Raw genomic sequence first — 21,155 nt, 5'->3', positions numbered from 1 at the left:
GACTTTTGAAAACAATTGAATGGATTTTCTTTTCTAGGTGTATTACAGTAAATTAAGCCTTTCTGTTTGTTTGCCACATAAAATCCAAATATATACACTGAAGTGTGTGGGCTCAACAGTACAAAATGTGAAAAAGGCCACGTGGTGTGAATATTGTAAGGTTCTGTGAATAATCACACTTCAGAGTGATAATGGGTGTCCTATTTAGAAATATAAAAAAATAAGAAAGGTGGATTTTGAGAAGGCGGCTTTCCTAATTCTCCATCAGTTTTTCTTTTTATGTGTTCCTCATATTCTCTGTCTTTCCCAACTGCACACATCCTTTGTGCAAAAGTGTCTCCTCCACAAATTAGAACTGGATTGTGATGTGTCATTTCAAATAGGCACAGCATGCTGATGCTTAATCTGTTTTGCATTCAGTTGGGCTGAAGGCGACTTTCCACTCTGCCATTGTGGTAGTATTCTTTGCCCAGCTCATCCAGGCTCAGTGCACATTCTTGATCCCTTTTTATTTGTTGTCACAGGCTTGTTGTCTCTTTTTTCTGCCCCCTTTTTACCTCTCTATCCCTGCTCTTTTTCTGTTTACAAAAATGGTGATCATTTTTCAGAACCAGTTTTATAGCGATGTTAGGAAGCGCTGGTGTTTAGAAGCATGCCAGAGTTAGCCAGAGCACTAACAGTGTCTATAAATCACCTAGCCGGAGTCAGCGCCTTTCATTAGCCCCCATACACTTTTACTGGTTTATCTGCTTGGCCTATTTATCTCATTATTCCACTGGAAAATTGCTCTCCTATGCTTCTCTTCTGCCCACCCGCCTGCATGTATACTGAGAGTGTGCGTGTGTGTATTTTAGTGTGTTAGTGGTGGGTCCGTCCACCTGCGTAGCATTGAACTTATGACCGCAGATTTTAAGAAGATTAACCGCAGCCAAGTATAAGGAGAGGGAATGAAGGAGCACAGGAGAATAAAGGGTAAGATTTTCTCCCCCACTTGGCCCTCTTTGTCTGTTTGGATTAAGTTCTTGCAGCTGCCACCCATAGATTTTATGGACAGTGTCTCCTTAGAGATTCTTCCAAGCATACTTGAGAGGGATGCAAAGAAGCCAGTGACGTGGATGAAGCACAGACTTTGTGCTTTCTGACATTTTCATCCTTAGCTGTATACCAGACCCACCATGAGTGTTTGTTGGGGGAAAAAAATGTTTTAGTTAAAGTCCAAGAACAATTAAGACCACTTAAGTTTCAAAAAGTATATTAATATGGGTCATCATGCATCATATTTATATCACATGGATATAAATATAGATTAATAATTAGACATTTCTTTGTTTCACTTTACAATTGTAAAGTGCACATTTAAAAACAGTGCTTCAGTACTATTTTTAAAGAAATTGTTTAATGTTTAACAGTCGTGCCACTACTGATTTTGTTAAGAACAGTTATTCCTTTACATGGGATTTTCCTCCTCTTAGTAAATGTTGGAAAAATTGGATTGCTGCTAAAACATCTGTCAGATTTTGGTGTTGCAAGACCTTTTTTTGTAACATTTGTCAAATACATTTCTAAAGAAGTATACTCCAAGTTCATGTCTTCAAATTAATTTTGTGATTAAAACCAGTGATTGTACCTGTTTTTGTGACTTTTTTTTTGTTTGTTTTTTTGCTTCATCTTCAGGTGGATGCTACAGACGATGAACCCAGAAGTTTTATCTACCTTAGCACAGATGCCTTGACTAATCCAAACAAGCTGCTCGTGCTTATCCAGGGCAGTGGTGTGGTGCGGGCTGGCCAGTGGGCCCGTAGGCTTATCATTAACCAGGACCTGGACTCAGGAACACAGATCCCTTTCATCATGAAGGCCATGGAGGTAGGGTCTCAGTATTGTCCAAAATTAAACAGATTTTGCACTAAATCATGGTACTTCTCAGTAATCATTTTTGTCCTATTAGGATGAATTTTAAGCTAAAATTAAATGTGTGCTTATCCAACCTAACTTGTGAGTTGCATGTTTGGGTGAGTAATTTGTCGCTGTGAGGTTTGTCACCTCACACTATGTGTACCGTCAACTTAATTCATTTTTACTGCATTGTACAATTTATACAAGTGTAGATAGATAGATAGATAGATAGATAGCATTTATTGTCATTGAACAGAATTCAACGAAATTTCCATTGCAGCTCCCGTGCAAAAGGTCAAATATATACAGTATAAATAAGCAAACACACAATAATAATAATAATAACAATATATACAACTAAATTAACTAAAGGCACTCAACCACACCAAAGAAGTAGCAGCAGGTCCAATTATGGCAAAGTACAGATGATGTGACAGTGCAAAGTGCAGAACAATATGGCTGTGTGGGGGTGGGGGATATGTATGTGTGACTGCGAGGTTATGATATGTGTGGGAGGGGGGGGGGCGGCAGGGAGTAATGGCTCTGACGGCTGTGGGGAAGAAACTGTTTCTCAGTCTATTTGTTGTAGTCCGTATATTCCTGTACCGCTTGCCTGATGGCAGCGGCACAAACAGTCTGTGGCCCGGGTGGCTGGAATCCATCGCTATGGATCCAGCTCTCTTCTTGACCCGGTCTGTGTAAATGGAGTCCAGGTCTGGGAGGGGGCATCCCACAATGCCTTGTGCTGTTCTCACCACCCGTGTCAGTTGTTTCCTCTCCAATGCTGTGCAGCTACCATACCACACAGTCATGTTGAGGCAGAGGATGCTCTCGATCATCGCCCTGTAAAAGTTCACGAGCAGCCGTGAGGAAAGTCCAGCCCGTCTCAGTTTCCTGAGGAAGAAGAGCCTTTGTTGTGCTTTCTTCACCAGGTGGGAGGTGTTTGTGTTCCAGGAGAGGTCAGAAGTGATGTGGAGGCCCAGGAACTTGATGTTGTCCACACGTTCCACCACTTCTCCATCTATGAGAAGGGGAGTGTGAGCCGTCCTCCTGGACCTTCTGTAATCCACAATGACCTCCTTGGTCTTCCCTGTGTTCAGCACCAAGTTGTTGGCTGAACACCACTGAGTGAGCTGCAGAATCTCCTCTCTGTAGTGGGTCTCGTTGTTGTCTGAAATGAGACCCACTACTGTTGTGTCGTCCGCGTACTTCACGACTGTGTTGGTGGGGTGGATGGCCACGCAGTCGTGTGTAAACAGGGTGAAGAGAGCTGGGCTGAGCACACAGCCCTGCGGCGTGCCTGTGTTGAGGACCAGTGGGGACGATGTTGAGCCACTTATTCTCACCACCTGAGGCCTGTTGGTGAGGAAGTCTCTGATCCAGTGGCACAGTGAAGCGGGCAGCCCCACCTCGAGTAGCTTCAGCACCAGCTTGTCTGGGATGACGGTATTAAATGCTGAGCTGAAGTCTACAAATAGCATCCTGACGTAGGTGTTGGGATGCTGCAGATGGGTCAGGGCTGTGTGCAGAGTGATGGAGACAGCATCCTCTGTTGACCGGTTCGCTCTGTAGGCGAACTGAAGGCTGTCCAGGTTTGCGGGGATGAAGTCTCTGATGTACCTCAGAAGAATCCTCTCAAAGCACTTCATGATCACCGGGGTCAGAGCGACGGGCCGGTAATCGTTCAGGCTGGTGATGGACCTCTTCTTCGGTACAGGGATGATGGTGGAAGACTTGAGGCACTCAGGAACCATGGCGAGCTGCAGGGACAGATTGAAAATGTCCAGAAACACTCCTGCCAGCTGGTCGGCGCAGGTTTTCAGCGTCTGGCCTGACACCTTGTCCGGTCCTGGAGCTTTGTGGGTGTTGATCCTCCTCAGGGTGGACGTCACCTGATGCTTCTGTAAGACGAGGGGCTGGTGCTGCTCTTCCAGATGGGGTAGATGTACGGCTTCTCTGCTGCCCGCCGTGTCAAAGCGGGCAAAGAAACTGTTTAAGGTGTCAGGGTGGGGTCGCGGCTGGTCAGCTGAGTGCTGTGTTTGTAGTCCGTCATGGTTCTAATGCCTCTCCACATGCTTCGGGGGTTGTTGTTGATGAAATGTTCCTCAATCTGCTGTTTGTACTGGAGCTTGGCCTGCTTAATACCTTTTTTCAGTTCCGACCGGGCCCTGCTATAAGCCAACCTGTCTCCAGACCTGTAGGCAGCATCCCGGGCTTTCAGCAGGGCCCGTACTGTGCTGTCCAGCCATGGTTTCTGGTTTGGAAACACTTTTATGGTCTTAACAGGGAGGACAGCGTCGGTGCAGAACTGAACATAGGACAGAACGGACGATGAGTATTCCTCCAAGTCTGCGCCGTCCCTGAACACACTCCAGTCTGTATGCTCAAAGCAGTCCTGAAGTGCAGAGGAGGCCTCCTCAGTCCAGACCTGAACTATTCTGGTGGTCGGCTTAGTTCTGCAGGCCAGAGGCTTGTAGACAGGAATCAGCTCCACTGAAATGTGGTCAGACATGCCCAGATGTGGAGCTGCTACAGCCTTGTAGGCTCCGGGGACATTGCAGTAGACCTGGTCCAAAATGTTATTGTCTCTGGTGGGAAAGTTTATGGATTTGTGGAATTTGGGAAACACAGCCTAGGGTGGAAAGAAGAGTTTACCCTGGGGTTATATAAAAATTACATGATGATGAACAATTGTATTGTTCTTCAGCATCCCATAACCCTGGCACCGCAAACGAGAAACACAGCCAGACATTTATTCACAGGTGCAAACCTCAACTCAGTACTCTTGAATGACACTTTAAGTAAACCATTATCGGCTCAGAATTTAAGCTCATATTGTCACATTAGTAAAATGAGGCATATTTGTCAGTGTAATCATGATCATGCAAGGAAACTTTTATGTAGCTTTATAATACATGGTTTATATGGGATCTTATGTATTCTTGGGGGTTGAGGTGAAACAGCAGAGATAATATGAAGCAAATATTTTTTTTTTTCTGTGCTGACCACATGATTACTAAGAAATGTACACATCTCTGTCAGCAAGCAAAAGGTGGCTTCGCCTGTCTCATTATTTTCCTCCCCATCTTTGTTCTCATTTGTCAGTGTGACCACGAGTATCTATGTAATTTAATCGGCCTGCTGTTCAAATTTACTTTGGGGGATACTGCTCTCCCCTTCTCTCACCCATTCCTTCACTTCATCCACCTGAATATGATAAAGACCTGCTGTATAAAGCTCTCTCCTGCTGTGTACAACTGTGGAAAGGGTTGGGGTTACACGCGTGTCCGTATGTTCTGACATGGATTTTCCAGGTATCCTGAAACATGCCTTGCACAGTCTGCCTGCTCTCACCGTTCGAAAAGAACAAGCTTGCGCTGCACTGAGGCAAAGTGACAGCTTAGATATAGAGAACATGGGTGTGTAGTGAGAGTGTTGCCCATTCATCACTGTAAACAAGAAATCATGTTCTCGCACCCTGACAAATCATCATCCAGGCAGAAGGCAAACACAAGCCTTGTAGTGTGTTTGTGAGCTGGAAAGAAAGCGGCGCACATTTCCACTCAGTTCATGCTGTCTGCAACTGTTAAAGACATGTTTGTGGTTTATTATGTCATACTGGGAAATTTGTCTTGATATCTTTTCAAGCACATGCACAGAAGAGGACTCTGCTGAACCATCAGAGAGAATAACTATAATAATATGTAATGGATTTTCCCCCCAAAACTTTTGCTTATTCAGTCATGAATTTTATATAATATACAGTTGAAACTCGATATTTACACAAACTTTATGAATGAAGCTTAACCTTTTTTTCCTCACTGTTTGACATTAAGTAATGCTGCATTTTTCAATTCTGATCCGTTAGGATTACCAACATTATTTCTTTTTGCTAAATGTCAGAACAATGAGTATCAGAAATGCACATATATTTCCTTAGTATTTTGGCACAATTGCTTTATATTTTTGTCTCCTATAAATTAGCTTCTAAGATGTTACTGCTTGAACTGACTTGAACACTGACTTGTGCTGCAGGCATAACCTGCTTTTCTCTTAGCGTTCATCAATGCTGCTACAGTAAAGTCTGTATTTAAACAGAACTGTTTTCACCAAAGTGACCTACAGACATATAAACCATGGCACCTTTATCACAATTTAAAATTTGAATTTAAAAATATTAATACACGGTCATATGTTGATATTATTGCTACACTTTTGTCTGGTTTAGATTTATTTAAATTTTACAAAAGTAATTTTTATTATCTATCTGACCATAAAGTGCAGCTTATTTTACTCATGACCAGCTGACTGGAAATAAAGCCTAAAGTAAAGGGTCACATGGAGCTCAATCAGGTAATGCTGGAGTTTTTACCTTTTCAAAACACACCAGCACCCAGAGACCTAACACTTAATTTGGCTCAGAGATGTTGGGAGTATGTATGTGCGGTTGTGCAAGGAGGTGCACCTGCACTACACTGAAAGTTTTTGGCAGGTTTCTTGAAAGTCTGAGTCAGCCTTCTTTGTTTTGCAATGGTACTGCATCTGCCAATCAGATAATTTTTGGAGAAAACTTAAAAAAAACAGCACTGATTGCATCTTTTAATCATAGACTTACACAGCTGCAATGTGACACAGATGCATCGACACACATGCATAAAGAAAAGACAATAAGCATTATGGTTTTATATTAGGAATATATATTCTGCCCTCCTTTGCTTGTTGGAGGGCAAGTAAAGGAGATGCAATGACCACATATTAATGTGATTGAAGAAATACGTGTGTTTAAATTCTAAAGTGGATCAGTACATGAACATGCACTGATCCAGAAAACATGCACATATAGACACGCATCACATCAGGTGAAGGATGAGCTTCTGACACTTGGCAGAGTATGTATAGTAATACTAAGTTAGGGGAAGAAATTTTTGCTGTCTTTGCAGGCCTCTTGCATGTTGTCTTTCGTGCGTGTGTGTGCACATGGAAGAGGTGTAACTCCCAAAGCCTAGAGGTAAAATGACAGGTGAGAGGAAGGAGAGGAGGCTGCTCCAGCAACAACCAAAGTACAGATGGAAAGAGAAAGGACTCTGAGATGGGAAGCGGGGGTGTATTGGGTGCAGGAGATGGGATTATGATTGGCTGGACGAGGACAGAGGAGGAAAGAAGGAGAAGAGTACATAAAGGATTGATTCGGGAAGAGAGAAATGAGAGAAGGATGAGGGAGTGACTGCAAATGGGGTGGGACTGGCAGAGGAGAGACGGGAGTATTGAGGGAGAGTAGGCAGAAGGCAGCCATCTGACAGCTCCACTACTGGGAGAGGGCCTCTTAATGACAGCTTATTCCTTCATGATTTCAATTTCTGACAGTCGACAGGTCTGCTTGTTGCATCATGGCAGCTGTATCATTACCTTCTGGCCCTGTCAATGCTCTGCATCCTAAGACTGAGATGGTGGATGAGGAGGGTGCATGGAGTGGGGCTGCAGAGGGGGTGATGGTGGGTTGGTTGAGGAGACAGTAAGGTTACAGTTAAAATAATTGAGCAAGGAGGGAATATTGAATATTAAAAGGCAGGTTCATTAGTTGCAGTCAATTGCTGATGTAGCCAATAAGACTCTGAACTGAAGTTAGTTTATGTCCCCACTGAAGGACTTTTTACGTTTACCTTGATGTGGTCTTTCCTCATTTCTCTTATGTACGTTCAGTACAGCCTAGATTTTAAAATGAAGACAACTTCATTGTCTTCATTGAAGGCAATGAAGTTCAACAAAAGCCAAAAGGCTTCAACAAAAGGTTTTTGGCTTCAACCTTTTTACAAGTTATTTTACTTTTCTTCTTTAAGGCACACTTATCTTGCCACAAACGCTAGAGGAACAAAATTTGCCTTAAGTTTTGAAAGAAATACCATACACTTTTATAATTCAGAAGCACCAAGATCCAGCTGGTTGGCTGTTCAAATGATCAGGAATCTTTAGCAAAGATGAAAAAAATAATTTTGTTTAATCTTTATTTAACTACAATAACAGTATGATTATCAAAATAGTTTTAAGTCTTGTTTGTTTAATCACATTTTGTTGTTTATGTGTTAAACCAACACAAATTAGTGCATTACGAAGACATGGAAGGAAGAAATACGTAGTTTTCAACCACATGTTGCACTGATCCCTCTAAATAACATCCACTGCAATCAACAGCCCTTACAAGTTATTAATAAATATATTTAATATGTTTGTGATTGAGGTTTGTTAGAGAACATTAGTAAGCAAACTGCATTTTGAAGATCAGCGAGGGAGGTTGCATAGATGTTTATGAAATATTATCTGTCTTTAATCATTTTAGAGCACTATTCAATTTGAAATCTATAAAAAAAGATTATGGTAAAACTCCAAACTTAGTAAGACAATTGGAAGGTAGGATACTGTTAATCAGAGTAGCAGCTATAACTCTGGAAGAGCTTCTTAGATCCATATGTCAGGTGGGAGATTCTGTCTAAAGGACTATAAATTGAAAACTCAATAAAAATGGCCTTTTTGAAATAAAAACTAACACTAACTTTGAACTCGCCCTCATCCTGTTAAAACATAGTAGTGTTAGTACCATCCTGAAAATTCATGTTCATAGATACTCTCTACCCCCACAAAAAAGGCTTGGGGACTGACTACAACTACCACACTTTCACCATCAATAGAACATTTTTAAACCATGTATCATTTTCTTTGACCCTTCACATTTATGCAAAACTTTGTGTCACATAAACTGTCCTTCATACATGTCAACATTTCTAGTAATCTGGCAATAAAAAGAGAAGTTCTGGGTTTAGAAATGGGTTTGCAAAGCCTTGTATGCTCTGTCAGTATAAATAACTTAATTTTAGGGTCACTAATAGAAAAAACAATCTGTGGCTGCTGTCACCCTGTCGTCTTCACTTCTCACGCAAGTGCCCTCTGCCACTCTCCTGATAGTGAGTCAGGCATGATGCTGGAGTCTCATTGGGAAGAAAGAGGGGGTGTGGCGTTTTCAGGAGTGTGTCAAAAGCCGTGGGGTTTCTATCTGCCCAGAATTTCAATAGGAGACTGAAAGGGGGCAGTGAGGCAGACAAACTCAAACACAGAAATCACACTAATTTCTGTCAGCCCCCTCCTTCTTTTTCGCTTTTTTTCCCTCTTTGGTCAGATGATGTCTTCTTCAACATCAGCTGCACACTCTGTTTGTGTTGTGTCACGGCATTTATATTATTATGTTCTTCAGCTCTTAAGTCAATTCTTTTGCTCTGTTTCTCATTAGCTCATCCCCTTCCCACTGAAGTTCTATTTAACCTGTATGTAAATGTGTTTTCCTCTTGTGTAAACAAGGAACAGTGTTGCATGTTCTGGTCATACTCAGGACATCAGGTGGCTGCACAGGTCAGACAGGTATCATTCTGCCAGCAAGTGAGGTTTAGCCAGAGGACAATTTTAATGTTGGTGAGTGAGTATGTGTCTGTTAAAGCCTGTAAGATGCTCCGCCTTGCCATGGCCTTGTAACAGTAGCCCTACAAGCAACACACACTGAGGCACATACACACACCTCCAGGTGGGAAGGTCTCAGCTCAGATCAATGCACTTGACACGTTCAAAGGCGGCTGTGGGGTCTGGACTTGCTCTCGGGTTAAACCTCTTTTAAATAGTCTCCCCCGGGAAGGCAGCTGTCAATAACCCACCATAATTACTGGGGCCAAGCCGCCAAGGGCTCGGCTGCATGGGCCAAATTAAAAATTGATCAGAGGGAGAGAAAACATTATTTTTGTGGTGGTATTCCCTGTCCTAACAGCACTGCTGCTGCCGTATGCGAAATTTCATCAACTGACATCCAAGCTTGATATCTAGAGACCCATTTATCTATCGGCCCTCTCACTTTCTTCCCCACGAACAATGGAGAGATCTTCAGGTTGAAATAGATACATTTGCATATTAAGTGCCTTTTGCGTTATGTATGCGAATGTACATGTAAGTTAACGTGCGATTGTGCATACTGCATGAGAATGCAGCTGATTGCTATGTGCTCCAGGTAATCGTACATCATCTCCTATCTGTGTTGTGTGTCCACACCTTGTAGCAGAGTATTGATTGTAGTTCTATTGACTTTCTCTTGGCAAGGAGCCTGTATTTGTTTCTTAGAGAATGATATGAAGACGATATGTTCATCCTCAGGCCAGGAAAACACAGAGGTTGTTGTTTCAAAAGACATTGATAAATGAGGACAGTTTGCAGTAGATAAATATTGTGTTATCTTGTTTAGTAATTATTCTGTCTGTAACTTTGGTCTTTGTTGTGCTTTTAACAGTTACTTAGCAAATACTAGAACCTGTTATTCTGACCCAAACTTAGCTTAATAAATGGCTAAAATTGAATTTTAACATCTTGGCCAGGAATCCAGTAATTTAAACAATATCTTTCAACTCTATCACTATGTGCTGTGCAGCATAAGGGAATAATGATACGCAATAACAGTGGTCTGTGTTATTCAATGAATGAATGTTTCCCATTCAGTCATTGAGATGACTGAATGGGAAATTGCAGTACAAGTACATTTAACAATATGATTTGTGATAAAGCACTTTGATCAGTCTTCCTGTTACCAGCTGAAAATTTGAACTGCAGAAATATCTTAACATGTTGTAGAAAATAACAGGTAAGAATAACTTCTTATTTTTGTGCTTACTCTGACTTAATATTGAACACCTGACTGATGGTGAAAATGATTCGCCTTGTGTCTTATCCTTAACATGTCAGGAAATGCGGGTGGTGAGAGTGGTGAGGCAGATGCAGCGGACCCAGGTATGATGAATATGATGTTTTAATGAAAATAACTTAGTCTAAACAACGAGCAGGAGTAACACACACTGAACACGAAGAGACTAAACATTGACGACAACAAGGCTAGACATTGACGAGGACCCGACGAGGAACAAAGGACACAGGTGGAGTTAAATACACGGGAGGGTAATCATAGAAACGAGACACACCTGGGAACAATCAAGGGGAGGACAGGACAACGAAGAGACTTAAGGGGACAGAAAACTCTAAATAAACACAGAAAGACACAGATCATGACAGTACCCCCCCCTCAAGGGCGGCTACCAGACGCCCAAGAAAAAAAAAAAAAACCCAAAAAACCCAACAAGGGTGGGTGGAGGGGTGCCGGACGGCGGGCCAGAGTCCAAACTAACAAAAAAACAACCCACAGTTGTGGGCGGAAAAACAAGAAGGGCCAAGAGTCCATAAACAACAAAAAAAAAAACTACCCACAGGGTGGGCGGAGGCAAAGGAGGCGGGAACCACTGAGGTGGTCTGGCGGTCGTCCGTGGCAGCGGGAACTACGGAGGCGGTCCGGCGGTCGTCCGCGGCGCTGGAGGCGGGAACCACGGAGGCGGTCCGGCGGTCGTCCGCGGCGCTGGAGGCGGGAACCACGGAGGCGGTCCGGCGGTCGTCCGCGGCGCTGGAGGCGGGAACCACGGAGGCGGTCCGGCGGCCGTCCGCGGCGCTGGAGGCGGGAACCACGGAGGCGGTCCGGCGGCCGTCCGCGGCGCTGGAGGCGGGAACCACGGAGGCGGTCCGGCGGTCGTCCGCGGCGCTGGAGGCGGGAACCACGGAGGCGGTCCGGCGGTCGTCCGCGGCGCTGGAGGCGGGAACCACGGAGGCGGTCCGGCGGCCGTCCGCGGCGCTGGAGACGGGAACCACGGAGGCGGTCCGGCGGTCGTCCGCGGCGCTGGAGACGGGAACCACGGAGGCGGTCCGGCGGCCGTCCGTGGCGCTGGAGACGGGAACCACAGAGGCGGTCCGGCGGTCGCCCGCGGCGCCGGAGGTGGCAACGGGGAGTCCCGGGGGCCGCCCACAGACGGCGACGACGAGCCCCCCGAGGCAGGGTCTCTGGTGGGGCACAGGGGGTCTCGGAGGGAACGCAGAGGGTCTCGGTCTCGGGAGGAACGCTGAGGGTCTCGGTCTCGGGAGGAACGCTGAGGGTCTCGGTCTCGGGTGGAACGCTGGAGGTCTCGGTCTCGGGTGGAACGCTGGAGGTCAGGGTCTCGGGTGGAACGCTGGAGGTCAGGGTCTCGGGTGGAACGCTGGAGGTCAGGGTCTCGGGTGGAACGCTGGAGGTCAGGGTCTCGGCTGGAACACAGGGGGTCTCGGTCGGAACACAGGGGGTCTCGGAGGGAACGTAGAGAGTCTCGGGAGTCGGGGTCTCGGCGGGAACGCCGGCTGATTCGGCCTCGGGTGCGCCGGCTGGAACGCCGGCTGATTCGGCCTCGGGTGCGCCGGCTGGAACGCCGGCTGATTCGGCCTCGGGTGCGCCGGCTGATTCGGCCTCGGGTGCGCCGGCTGGAACGCCGGCTGATTCTGCCTCCGGTGCGCCGGCTGGAACGCCGGCTGATTCTGCCTCGGGTGCGCCGGCTGGAGGTGAGCCGGAGCGGAGCCTCGGTCCCGGCTGCGGGGGCGAACCGCAGCGAAGCCTCGGAAGCGGCTGCGGGGGCGAGCCGCAGCGAAGCCTCGGAAGCGGCTGCGAGCCGCAGCGAAGCCTCGGAACGGGCTCCGGGGGCGAGCCGCAGCGAAGCCTTGGAAACGGCTGCGGGGGCGAGCCGCAGCGAAGCCTCGGAAGCGGCTGCGAGCCGCAGCGAAGCCTCGGAACGGGCTCCGGGGGCGAGCCGCAGCGAAGCCTTGGAAACGGCTGCGGGGGCGAGCCGCAGCGAAGCCTTGGAACCGGCTGCGGCGGCGAGCCGGGACGAAGCCTGGGAACCGGCTGCGGCGGCGAGCCGGGACGAAGCCTGGGAACCGGCTGCGGAGGCGAGCCGGGACGAAGCCTGGGAACCGGCTGCGGAGGCGAGCCGGAGCGAAGCCTCGGGACCGGCTGCGGAGGCGAGCCGGAGCGAAACCTTGGGGCTGGCTGCGGCTCCGGAAAGCGACGAGGGGCCGGGTCCATCGGCGGCTCCCATCGCTGTCTCCGAGCTCGCAGCGGAGGAGGTGCTTCCGGAAAGCGACGAGGGGCCGGGTCCACCGGCGGCTCACGTCGCTGTCTCCGGGTAGACGGCGGAGGAGGTGTTCCCGGAAAGCAACGAGGGGCCGGGTCCACCGGCGGCTCACGTCGCTGTCTCCGGGTAGACGGCGGAGGAGGTGTTTCCGGAAAGCGACGAGGGGCCGGTTCCACCGGCGGCTCAGGTCGCTGGCTTCCCGGACGAAGGAATCGACGGGGGCCGTACCCGGGGGGTGCTAACACCAGCCTTGTTCCCCGGAAAAGCTCCCGCTGCAGGTCGGCGAGAGCTTCAGCTAGCTCCCTGTCCTCCCTGCTGGATCTCCGCCTCGGTCCGCTCTGCTTTTTCGGAGGGAACCTCACTCCAGCTGGGTCCATAATAGCGAGCCTCACCGTTCGGTCTGGTCGGGTCCTTCTGTCAGGAAATGCGGGTGGTGAGAGTGGTGAGGCAGATGCAGCGGACCCAGGTATGATGAATATGATGTTTTAATGAAAATAACTTAGTCTAAACAACGAGCAGGAGTAACACACACTGAACACGAAGAGACTAAACATTGACGACAACAAGGCTAGACATTGACGAGGACCCGACGAGGAACAAAGGACACAGGTGGAGTTAAATACACGGGAGGGTAATCATAGAAACGAGACACACCTGGGAACAATCAAGGGGAGGACAGGACAACGAAGAGACTTAAGGGGACAGAAAACTCTAAATAAACACAGAAAGACACAGATCATGACATAACAATTTTCACATGACCAGAGTTCGTGTTACTTTGACTAGATGATTCATATGTCCTTTGTACAACACAGTACATAATATACATTGAGATGAATGGGAAACAATTGCAGTACAAGTACATTTAAATGAGCACTTTTGTTGGTTTGTTGTTGGAGGCTGTGAGAGAGGAATTAATTACATAAAAAAATGGGAGAAGAATATCTAACTATACAGACTTGTAGCTCAAGCATCATTATTGACTTGATATTTTTTTATCCTCTTGAAATTAACAAATTACACCATCAAAAAGGCTGTCTTTGTGTGTATGTGCATGATTGAGTGTGTGTTTGCAATTGTCTGTATACGTGAGGGGTGGGTAGTAGGTCATTTGCAGCTGCGGGCTGTTTATGTGTGTCCCAATGGGAAGGTCTTGTTTAGTCTCTATGCCAGAAGGCCCCAGGCAGTGGGTGGTGGAAACCTCTTCACTCTCTCACTGGGAACACTCTTCTACGGCCAATATAATCATGCAGAAACACATACACACTCACGCATACCCGCAGAAAAATCCTGATATCTTTGGTAAAGTCGTCATCCTGCGCAGCAGCATATTCACTTTCTGACAGCTGTAACATAACGGCTTTTCTCTGTGTTTCAATACAGGGGTCTTCAACCCTAGTCATCAAGCTCTACTATCCTGCAGGCTTTAGATGCATCCCTGCTCCAACACAGATGAATCAAATGATTGAATTACATCTGCAGGATTCCATCATGTTTGGCAAAGGCCAAATAACAAGCCGTTCATTTGATTCAGGTGTTTTGAAGCAGGGTTGCATCTAACCCCTGCAGGACTGTAGATCTAGAGGACCAGGGTCAGAGACTCTTGTTTTAATACATATGTTTGTGTGTGTTTTAAGTGTTTGTATTGACTAATAAAACATACAGATGCATAGGCTACACCGGCACATTTAAAGGCTCCTTCATCCTGCTCTAAATTTGACAAGTCTCCCTTTTTACAGTATGTTTGCAGAGGTTAAAAGTGCTTTGCTGTGGACAATCCAGAGGGAAATCGAGTTTTGTGAGGAGTAAGTGTTGAGGATATCAGTGACCTACTGTGAATTTTGTCTACACACAGTGAAAGAGACACACATGCCTACACACTACAATGAAATGCTGAGAATCTCTTAGGGTTAAAGTTGAAAACTGCTGTAATCTCTCCAGTACTGGTCTCAAACTTCTATACTTTGTGTGCCATGCTTTGATCGATGAGAACAAACTTGTGTTTAAATAGGGGTTATGTAGGTTCGGGGGGTATATTAGGGTTAGAGGCAGACAACAGCAAATATTTCCAATGCCAAACATTGGGTTGAAAATAAAGTAGATGCTGCAAGCTTCCCACCGGTTTTCTGAGGGGCAATAAATATTTATACCTTCTCATGCAGGATGTTGTGCTGCTTTACCCGCATTTACCCCTCTGGACAGTTACCCATAGAGATGATTGGTGTTTCACTTCTGTCTATTACAGGGTGTTTGTGGGGTTGTAAGAGGAATTAAAAGGTAGACTTTAAATGTGCAAAATTTCATTCCATTAAAAAGTGCTACACATCACCTGACGACGTATGAACAACTACCCAACTATATATTTTTTCTCCATTTGTGATAAGTACAAGTCCATGTCCTAAAAATCCTGTGAATTTAATCTAGTTTTATGTAGAAGTAGGGCCTGATCTATATCAGGTCCTCTGTGGTCAGTGTCCTTTCGCGCCTAAGTCACCATATGCTCAAGGCTAACTGGACTCCAATGCACCGGATCACAATCATAGAACTTCTAAATTTACCCATCACTGTACCAGAACTTTTTTCCAGCGTACGATACCGGGACATTTTCTGGTGTTGTAAAAGTTTTACGTCAATCTGCTGTGGCTTGTTACGTCACAATCCTTGCTCTTACACCTTAACCGACATGTTCCTGTCACACACATAAGGGATGATGACAATGTCAAATTTGTGGTGACGAGACAGAACTGATGTGCAGACATCCACTGATGAATGGAAATGTGTTGAAGAAAACTTACAAATTGCAAGGATAATAAAAAACAGAGCAAGGGACTAGATATAAATTAATGCATAAAAATAGATTTTCGGCACTGAACAGTAAAAATAAAGAGGTCGTATGAATGGCAGATCAGGTGAAACACATGGGCATGAGGATGCAGTGCAGGTGAATGGCATGAGCAAAGATCTGTAAGTATTTGAAATTGTGAAATAACATAATGCCAAAAATATTTTGAGAAATAATCAAGCTTCCGTTTTTACTATACCTAAAATATGAAGCTCTTCTCTCTTACCTAAATATAATGACTGAAATATTGTGTTTATCAGGCATTATGGATTTGTTGTGCAATAAAGTGCATGGAATCATCAAGCCAGGTATCTAAATCTAACTTGCCCGTGTATAATATACATTCATTGTTTCTCTGTAGAAGAAAATTGTTTGATGTAGAAAAAATCCATGCAAATTAAAGTGTAAGTATTCATCTTGTAACTTTTTTAGAGATGTAGAGTGCTCTCAGATGAGAAACAAGCCATATGAAGAATTTACTGTCACCTTATGCATAAATATTATGCAAGGAAACAGTATGTATGACAGACCATATTGTTTAGAGGGAACAAGTCAAATTTAAATGGCGATACAACATTGGGAGATGTAATCAGGTTTTGTATGTGTGTGTTAATGTCACTTTTGAGACATTGCAGCTCCCTCTTAGTTTTTCCTCATATTTTCTGTATGATATTATGCTGCAAAAATGCTGACATCAGATTGCAAATTTTCTTCAAGGCACAGCAACCATTAAACACATCTTTAGATTTGTCATAATGTGTCGATTACTTGCCTTTGTACCTTGTCATCAGTTTCATCATGCTCAACACCACTCCTTATACCTGATCTGGCTCTCTTCACCTCTGTCTAGTGCTGTAGGTCTGACGATATGTGTTATTAGCCCACTCTCTGCTGACAGTCTATATCTTAACCCCCTCAGGAGCTCACTGTACTATGCTTGGCTGACTTGTTTGCACTAATGTCAGGTTTTTGCAGTTTAGCAGCCCGTTACCATATGCTACTGTGCTGCTGTCACCCCCGATGCCAGTCAAATAAGTGTCAGTCTAAGCTCATAAGTGTGCACATTACAGAATGGAAACATTAAAAATGACAGATCATATACACAAGCAGTAAGTCATCCATACATTTACCATACTGTTGACAAGACAACTGCAGACAAATGAGACAAGACCTAAAGACGACGCATTCTGTTTCAGATGCTTAGGGAGCACAATATGGGCTTTCACCTGGAAGACCCTGTCATGTTACTCTTCATTAAGCAGACTGAAAGGTGCAGCAGCATCTACTGTGATACGTCAAGTGAGATTATTGTAAAAAAAAAAAAAAAAGTCTGTAAAATATACCTATACTCATGTATGTCAAGGTGTCCACACTTACAGTGCTTTGTATGGTTCTGTATATTATATTGGTTATTTTCTACACATTCATGGACATGGTGTATGGACATGGAGGCATTCTGTTGATGTCTGATCAGCCAACCTCTTAACCTGAGATGCTAATGAGCACAATTCATATATGTAATATAAAATGTGTACGTGTGCTAATACATGCATGGTGCATTCAGTGACAGTCAATCAAACTAAATATGATCAGATTTATTTGATCATTTTTAGATGCCCCAAACAGACCAATTTGGGGCATCTGCATATAGATTAAAAACTGTACATTTTTATGTTGTTATAGAAACGTTTTTTAGCCTGAAACAACAATGAAAACCCGTTTGCTAGCACATCATAAATTCAGCAAATAGGAATTGCTGAAAACACCAGTTTTCCTCATGAGTATTCTTGTTACAGGGGTTCTCTTGTAGGACTCTATTTTTTACTGCCTTTGTTGTAAAGGTTTCATATCAAACACAATAGATAATGCAGGTGTCATCTCTTGAAAAAGGTTATCATTCTTTAACATGAACTCACAATCTCCACCACAACCTTTTTCCTGTCTTGTCGGCAATTTTTATCCAAATATTTTGCCCATTTTCTTTTACACTTGTTGAGCCTTTTCCAATACTGTGTCTTGATATGGTTTACATGAGTGCATTGATGAAAGTGATATGTAAATGTCACCAGGTCCCACCTTGTACGACTGCTGTGAAAATGTCTGTGGAAAAGTGGTGAAGATGTTTATTCAGACGTAATGCCAAAATGCTGAGTTGCCTTCAGATTCATGGAAACTAGTTCATGTCTGAAAGGGTCTCAAGATAAATACCAGCTTTTCAACAATCTATTTTTTCTTTCAACTTGACATTTACCCACTTCTTTCTACCCATAATTGCAGTTCTGTGGGTTCTTCTGTGGTTCCACCATCATCACAGAGCATAATATTCAGAAAGGTTTGTATAGCTATTGAATATTGTGTTCTAAGCTCACACATTGAAGGTGTATTTCTTTTGTTGTTCTACTTTTCTGTGCTCTGTGTCATGTTGGAGGTTGTTGTCAGATGTTAACAGTGTTATTTTGTGTTCATTGTTCAGAGATGAATTGTGGCCCTGCAGCTTTTTTATTTGACCTTGTTCAAACTCCTTATCCACTTTTACTCTTTAGTATTGTGCTCCTTGTTTTCCTTCCTATTCCAAGGTTTATAATTCTTAGTTATTTCTCTGCTTGTTTATAGGGGGAAAAATACAGAAAAGTCACTTTTAAAACATCTTTTCTTTGGCCTTTGACTGATTCAGATTGCAGAATCATGAAGGGTTGGGTCACCAGTTGTGAATTCTGCAGGGTATTTCTCTATATTTTGTATGCCTTCCTTCTCATTGGGTCTTTTTTTCTGTTTGTCTCACACAGCGTCTAAATTTAACATCAGTTAAACTGCTGAGCAGCAGCTACTTTTGGAAGTGATAGAGAAGTAGCATTATAGTAACAGTTACAGTGACACGGTTCTGTACGACCCCAGGGAATGGCAAGAGCGGCGGGTGCTATAATCCATTTTAATTTTCACTGATATCATTGTACCAAAAAAGAGGAAGAGCAGCAGAAAGAGAGAGAGAGGCAAAAAGAGTGGGGAGAAGTGAGATGTCTCAGACCAGAGACTTCACTCTCGCTGACTGCAATGCCTTGTGGTGACCTAGTTGCAACCTCTTTGAAGTCCACAGGCTGATCTTTCTCTATAGGCTGCAGAAGAGATCTGCTGCCTGCAGCTTTATTAGATTGATGAAGAAAAAAGAAGCATTAGTTGCGTTTTGTCGTGCTTTCCATTTTTGAACTTGCTACAAAATGCCCCGGGATGACATCTAGTCTTGTTTTAGGTTACATTTTTGGGCGTTGTATGTAACATGGTGCATGTGCGTGGGCTCATTTGTTTGTATGTAGCATGTTTTCCTTATTGCAGTGTGTAGCCAAAGACATCTTCAATCCTTTAGCCCAGCACATTAGGAGACAGTGGTGCATTGTCAGGAGAGCTGACCTAGAATACTCCAATCACTCTACATTCAGCCCTCTGTCTGCCCTCTCCTGTGATCACCCTGTTGCCAATGCTGCAGCCTATACTGTGTGTGTATGTGAGGAAGAAACTCTGCGACTATGACCCAGTTCAATCACTGGTGTTGCCAAGCTTTCCACTGGTGAGGGTATAGATGGTGTGGTAGTCAGACGCGTGCTCTGTTCTGTTACTTTGATTCCTCATGTCTGCCTGGGTATTACCAGTCTGCCATTAGAGATGTGCCAATTAAAAAATTTATGCTAAGAGCAAAAAAACAAAAACTCCATAAATATAAAGGAAGGACCAAAATGACCAGGACCCACCAAACTTTAGAGCTCTATTGTCACAACCTAATTTATGGTACAGTTTCTCGTAACATCATATATCTTTTATTTTTAAACTCTGAGTTTATGAGTTATGTGTTATCACTCAAACTTTGAGTTTCTGAGTGATGTGACCACGTCACTGAAGTTTTGTATCAGAATGATATGGTGGCACTTAACATGGCTACGTCTTCTTATGTTGTACTGGAAATCTTGTTCTTTCGCAGTCGGAATGAACTTTAAAAATGTCTTAAGATATTGTAGAAAAAGCAGTATATATACCACCTTGCAATTCTGTGTTTCTGACTACTTTGCTACTAAAAATAAGTTTTTCCCCAACTGGCCAGTCATTTGTCTGGGTGGCTCAAACTAAAATTGACTGATTTCTCTATTCATCTCTAGCTACTGCTGTTGTATTTGGTTTGTGTGCTTCTATGATTATACACATTTAATACCTCTTTAAAGGTTAATGGAATTAAACATAGTGACTCACACAGGTATCGTAAGAGATGGCCGTTCAGTGAACTCTCAATTATCTGGAGCTTTTCTTCTGCACCTCTACATCCCTTCAACCATGCATCTTCCCACCTGCTCCCCATTGAGAGCCTGTGTGTGCAGACATACTCTGCTGGGGGCTTAACCTTTTTCCTGCTGCACAACACAAAGACACAAAGACATCCATGCTCTTCTTCAATTTGGGTTTCTATTTAAAAAAAATCCACTTCATTTCCCCCCTTCTGTCTTCCCCGTTCCTTTCTTCTTTCTCTCTCCTTTCCTTGGGCTTCTTGTTTGTAGTTAGCCTGGGGCCATGACAGAGCTTCATCAACCCTTTTAACTTGGCTATATTGCATACAGGTACCCTCTGTGACTATTTGAAATGACTTAATTAGCTTTAGTGTATAGCAGTTGGTAGATGCCTTCTCCATCTCCCTGTTTGTTCCTCCCCTTCTCTGTGCCTTCATAGAGAGGGAAAATGATTGAGCAAACGTGACATATTTAGTGCATTGCTGTATGGTTTCACTTTCTAGGTCATGCTCTGGCTGTGGAACTGACTGACGGCCTATTGCCTTGTAGAACAATGTAATAAATGCTGATGCATGCATCCAGGTACATGCAAGCTTCACTCTGCCTAATTAGATGTTTATTCTAGGATTTTTAGCTTGAGGCAATATTCTCCCATTATTTGATGCTTTTCATTAATGCAACATTTATTTATGGTAGAGCCACAAAAGAGCTAGCAAAATTTAGTTCAGCTGTTTTTCCATTCATGTATTTGTTTTGAAGGTTCAGACGTATTTTAGCAGAGTTTTGTTGTGTTGACTCTTCTGGCACTAATTCTCACACATCTATGATCAAATTCTTTCTTCGGAAGCACAAACAGCCCATTTCTAGTGGCTTTTCTTATTTTTAGTTGAGGCATGGTCACTGGTGATATAGACAGCAGACCATACTTTATTTTAGATCTTAGGTTTCTTCAAAGAGGCTGTTTCTTACTCGACCAGTGAGATCAAGAAAAGAATGTCTGTGTCCTCCCAAATACAATGGTTGCAGCGGGAATGGGAAAGGAAACTGTGCTGTGCGCTGAGTTTTGCAGTTCTTTGACATCACGGTGATTCCAGCTGTGGAACTCCTTCTTCCTGGAAGCGGTCATGAAGATGGGTTATCGCTTTACCA

The 21,155-nt window shown here is 44.3% G+C and overlaps 1 protein-coding gene across 1 annotated transcript in view; it reads left to right on the top strand.

Annotated features, from left to right (window-relative positions):
- Positions 1–21,155, top strand: part of arb2a (ARB2 cotranscriptional regulator A) — a 165,166-nt gene that overhangs the window by 17,712 nt on the left and 126,299 nt on the right. The window contains exon 6 of the mRNA XM_028033735.1: positions 1,675–1,866. Coding sequence (XP_027889536.1) covers positions 1,675–1,866 — 192 coding nt within the window. The remainder of the gene's footprint in view (positions 1–1,674; positions 1,867–21,155) is intronic.

This window comes from Xiphophorus couchianus, chromosome 12 (genome assembly GCF_001444195.1).
Source record: "Xiphophorus couchianus chromosome 12, X_couchianus-1.0, whole genome shotgun sequence".
Taxonomy (NCBI): Eukaryota; Metazoa; Chordata; class Actinopteri; order Cyprinodontiformes; family Poeciliidae; genus Xiphophorus; species Xiphophorus couchianus.
Note: the sequence above shows the minus strand (reverse complement) of the source record. Positions and strands in the feature narration are given on the sequence as shown.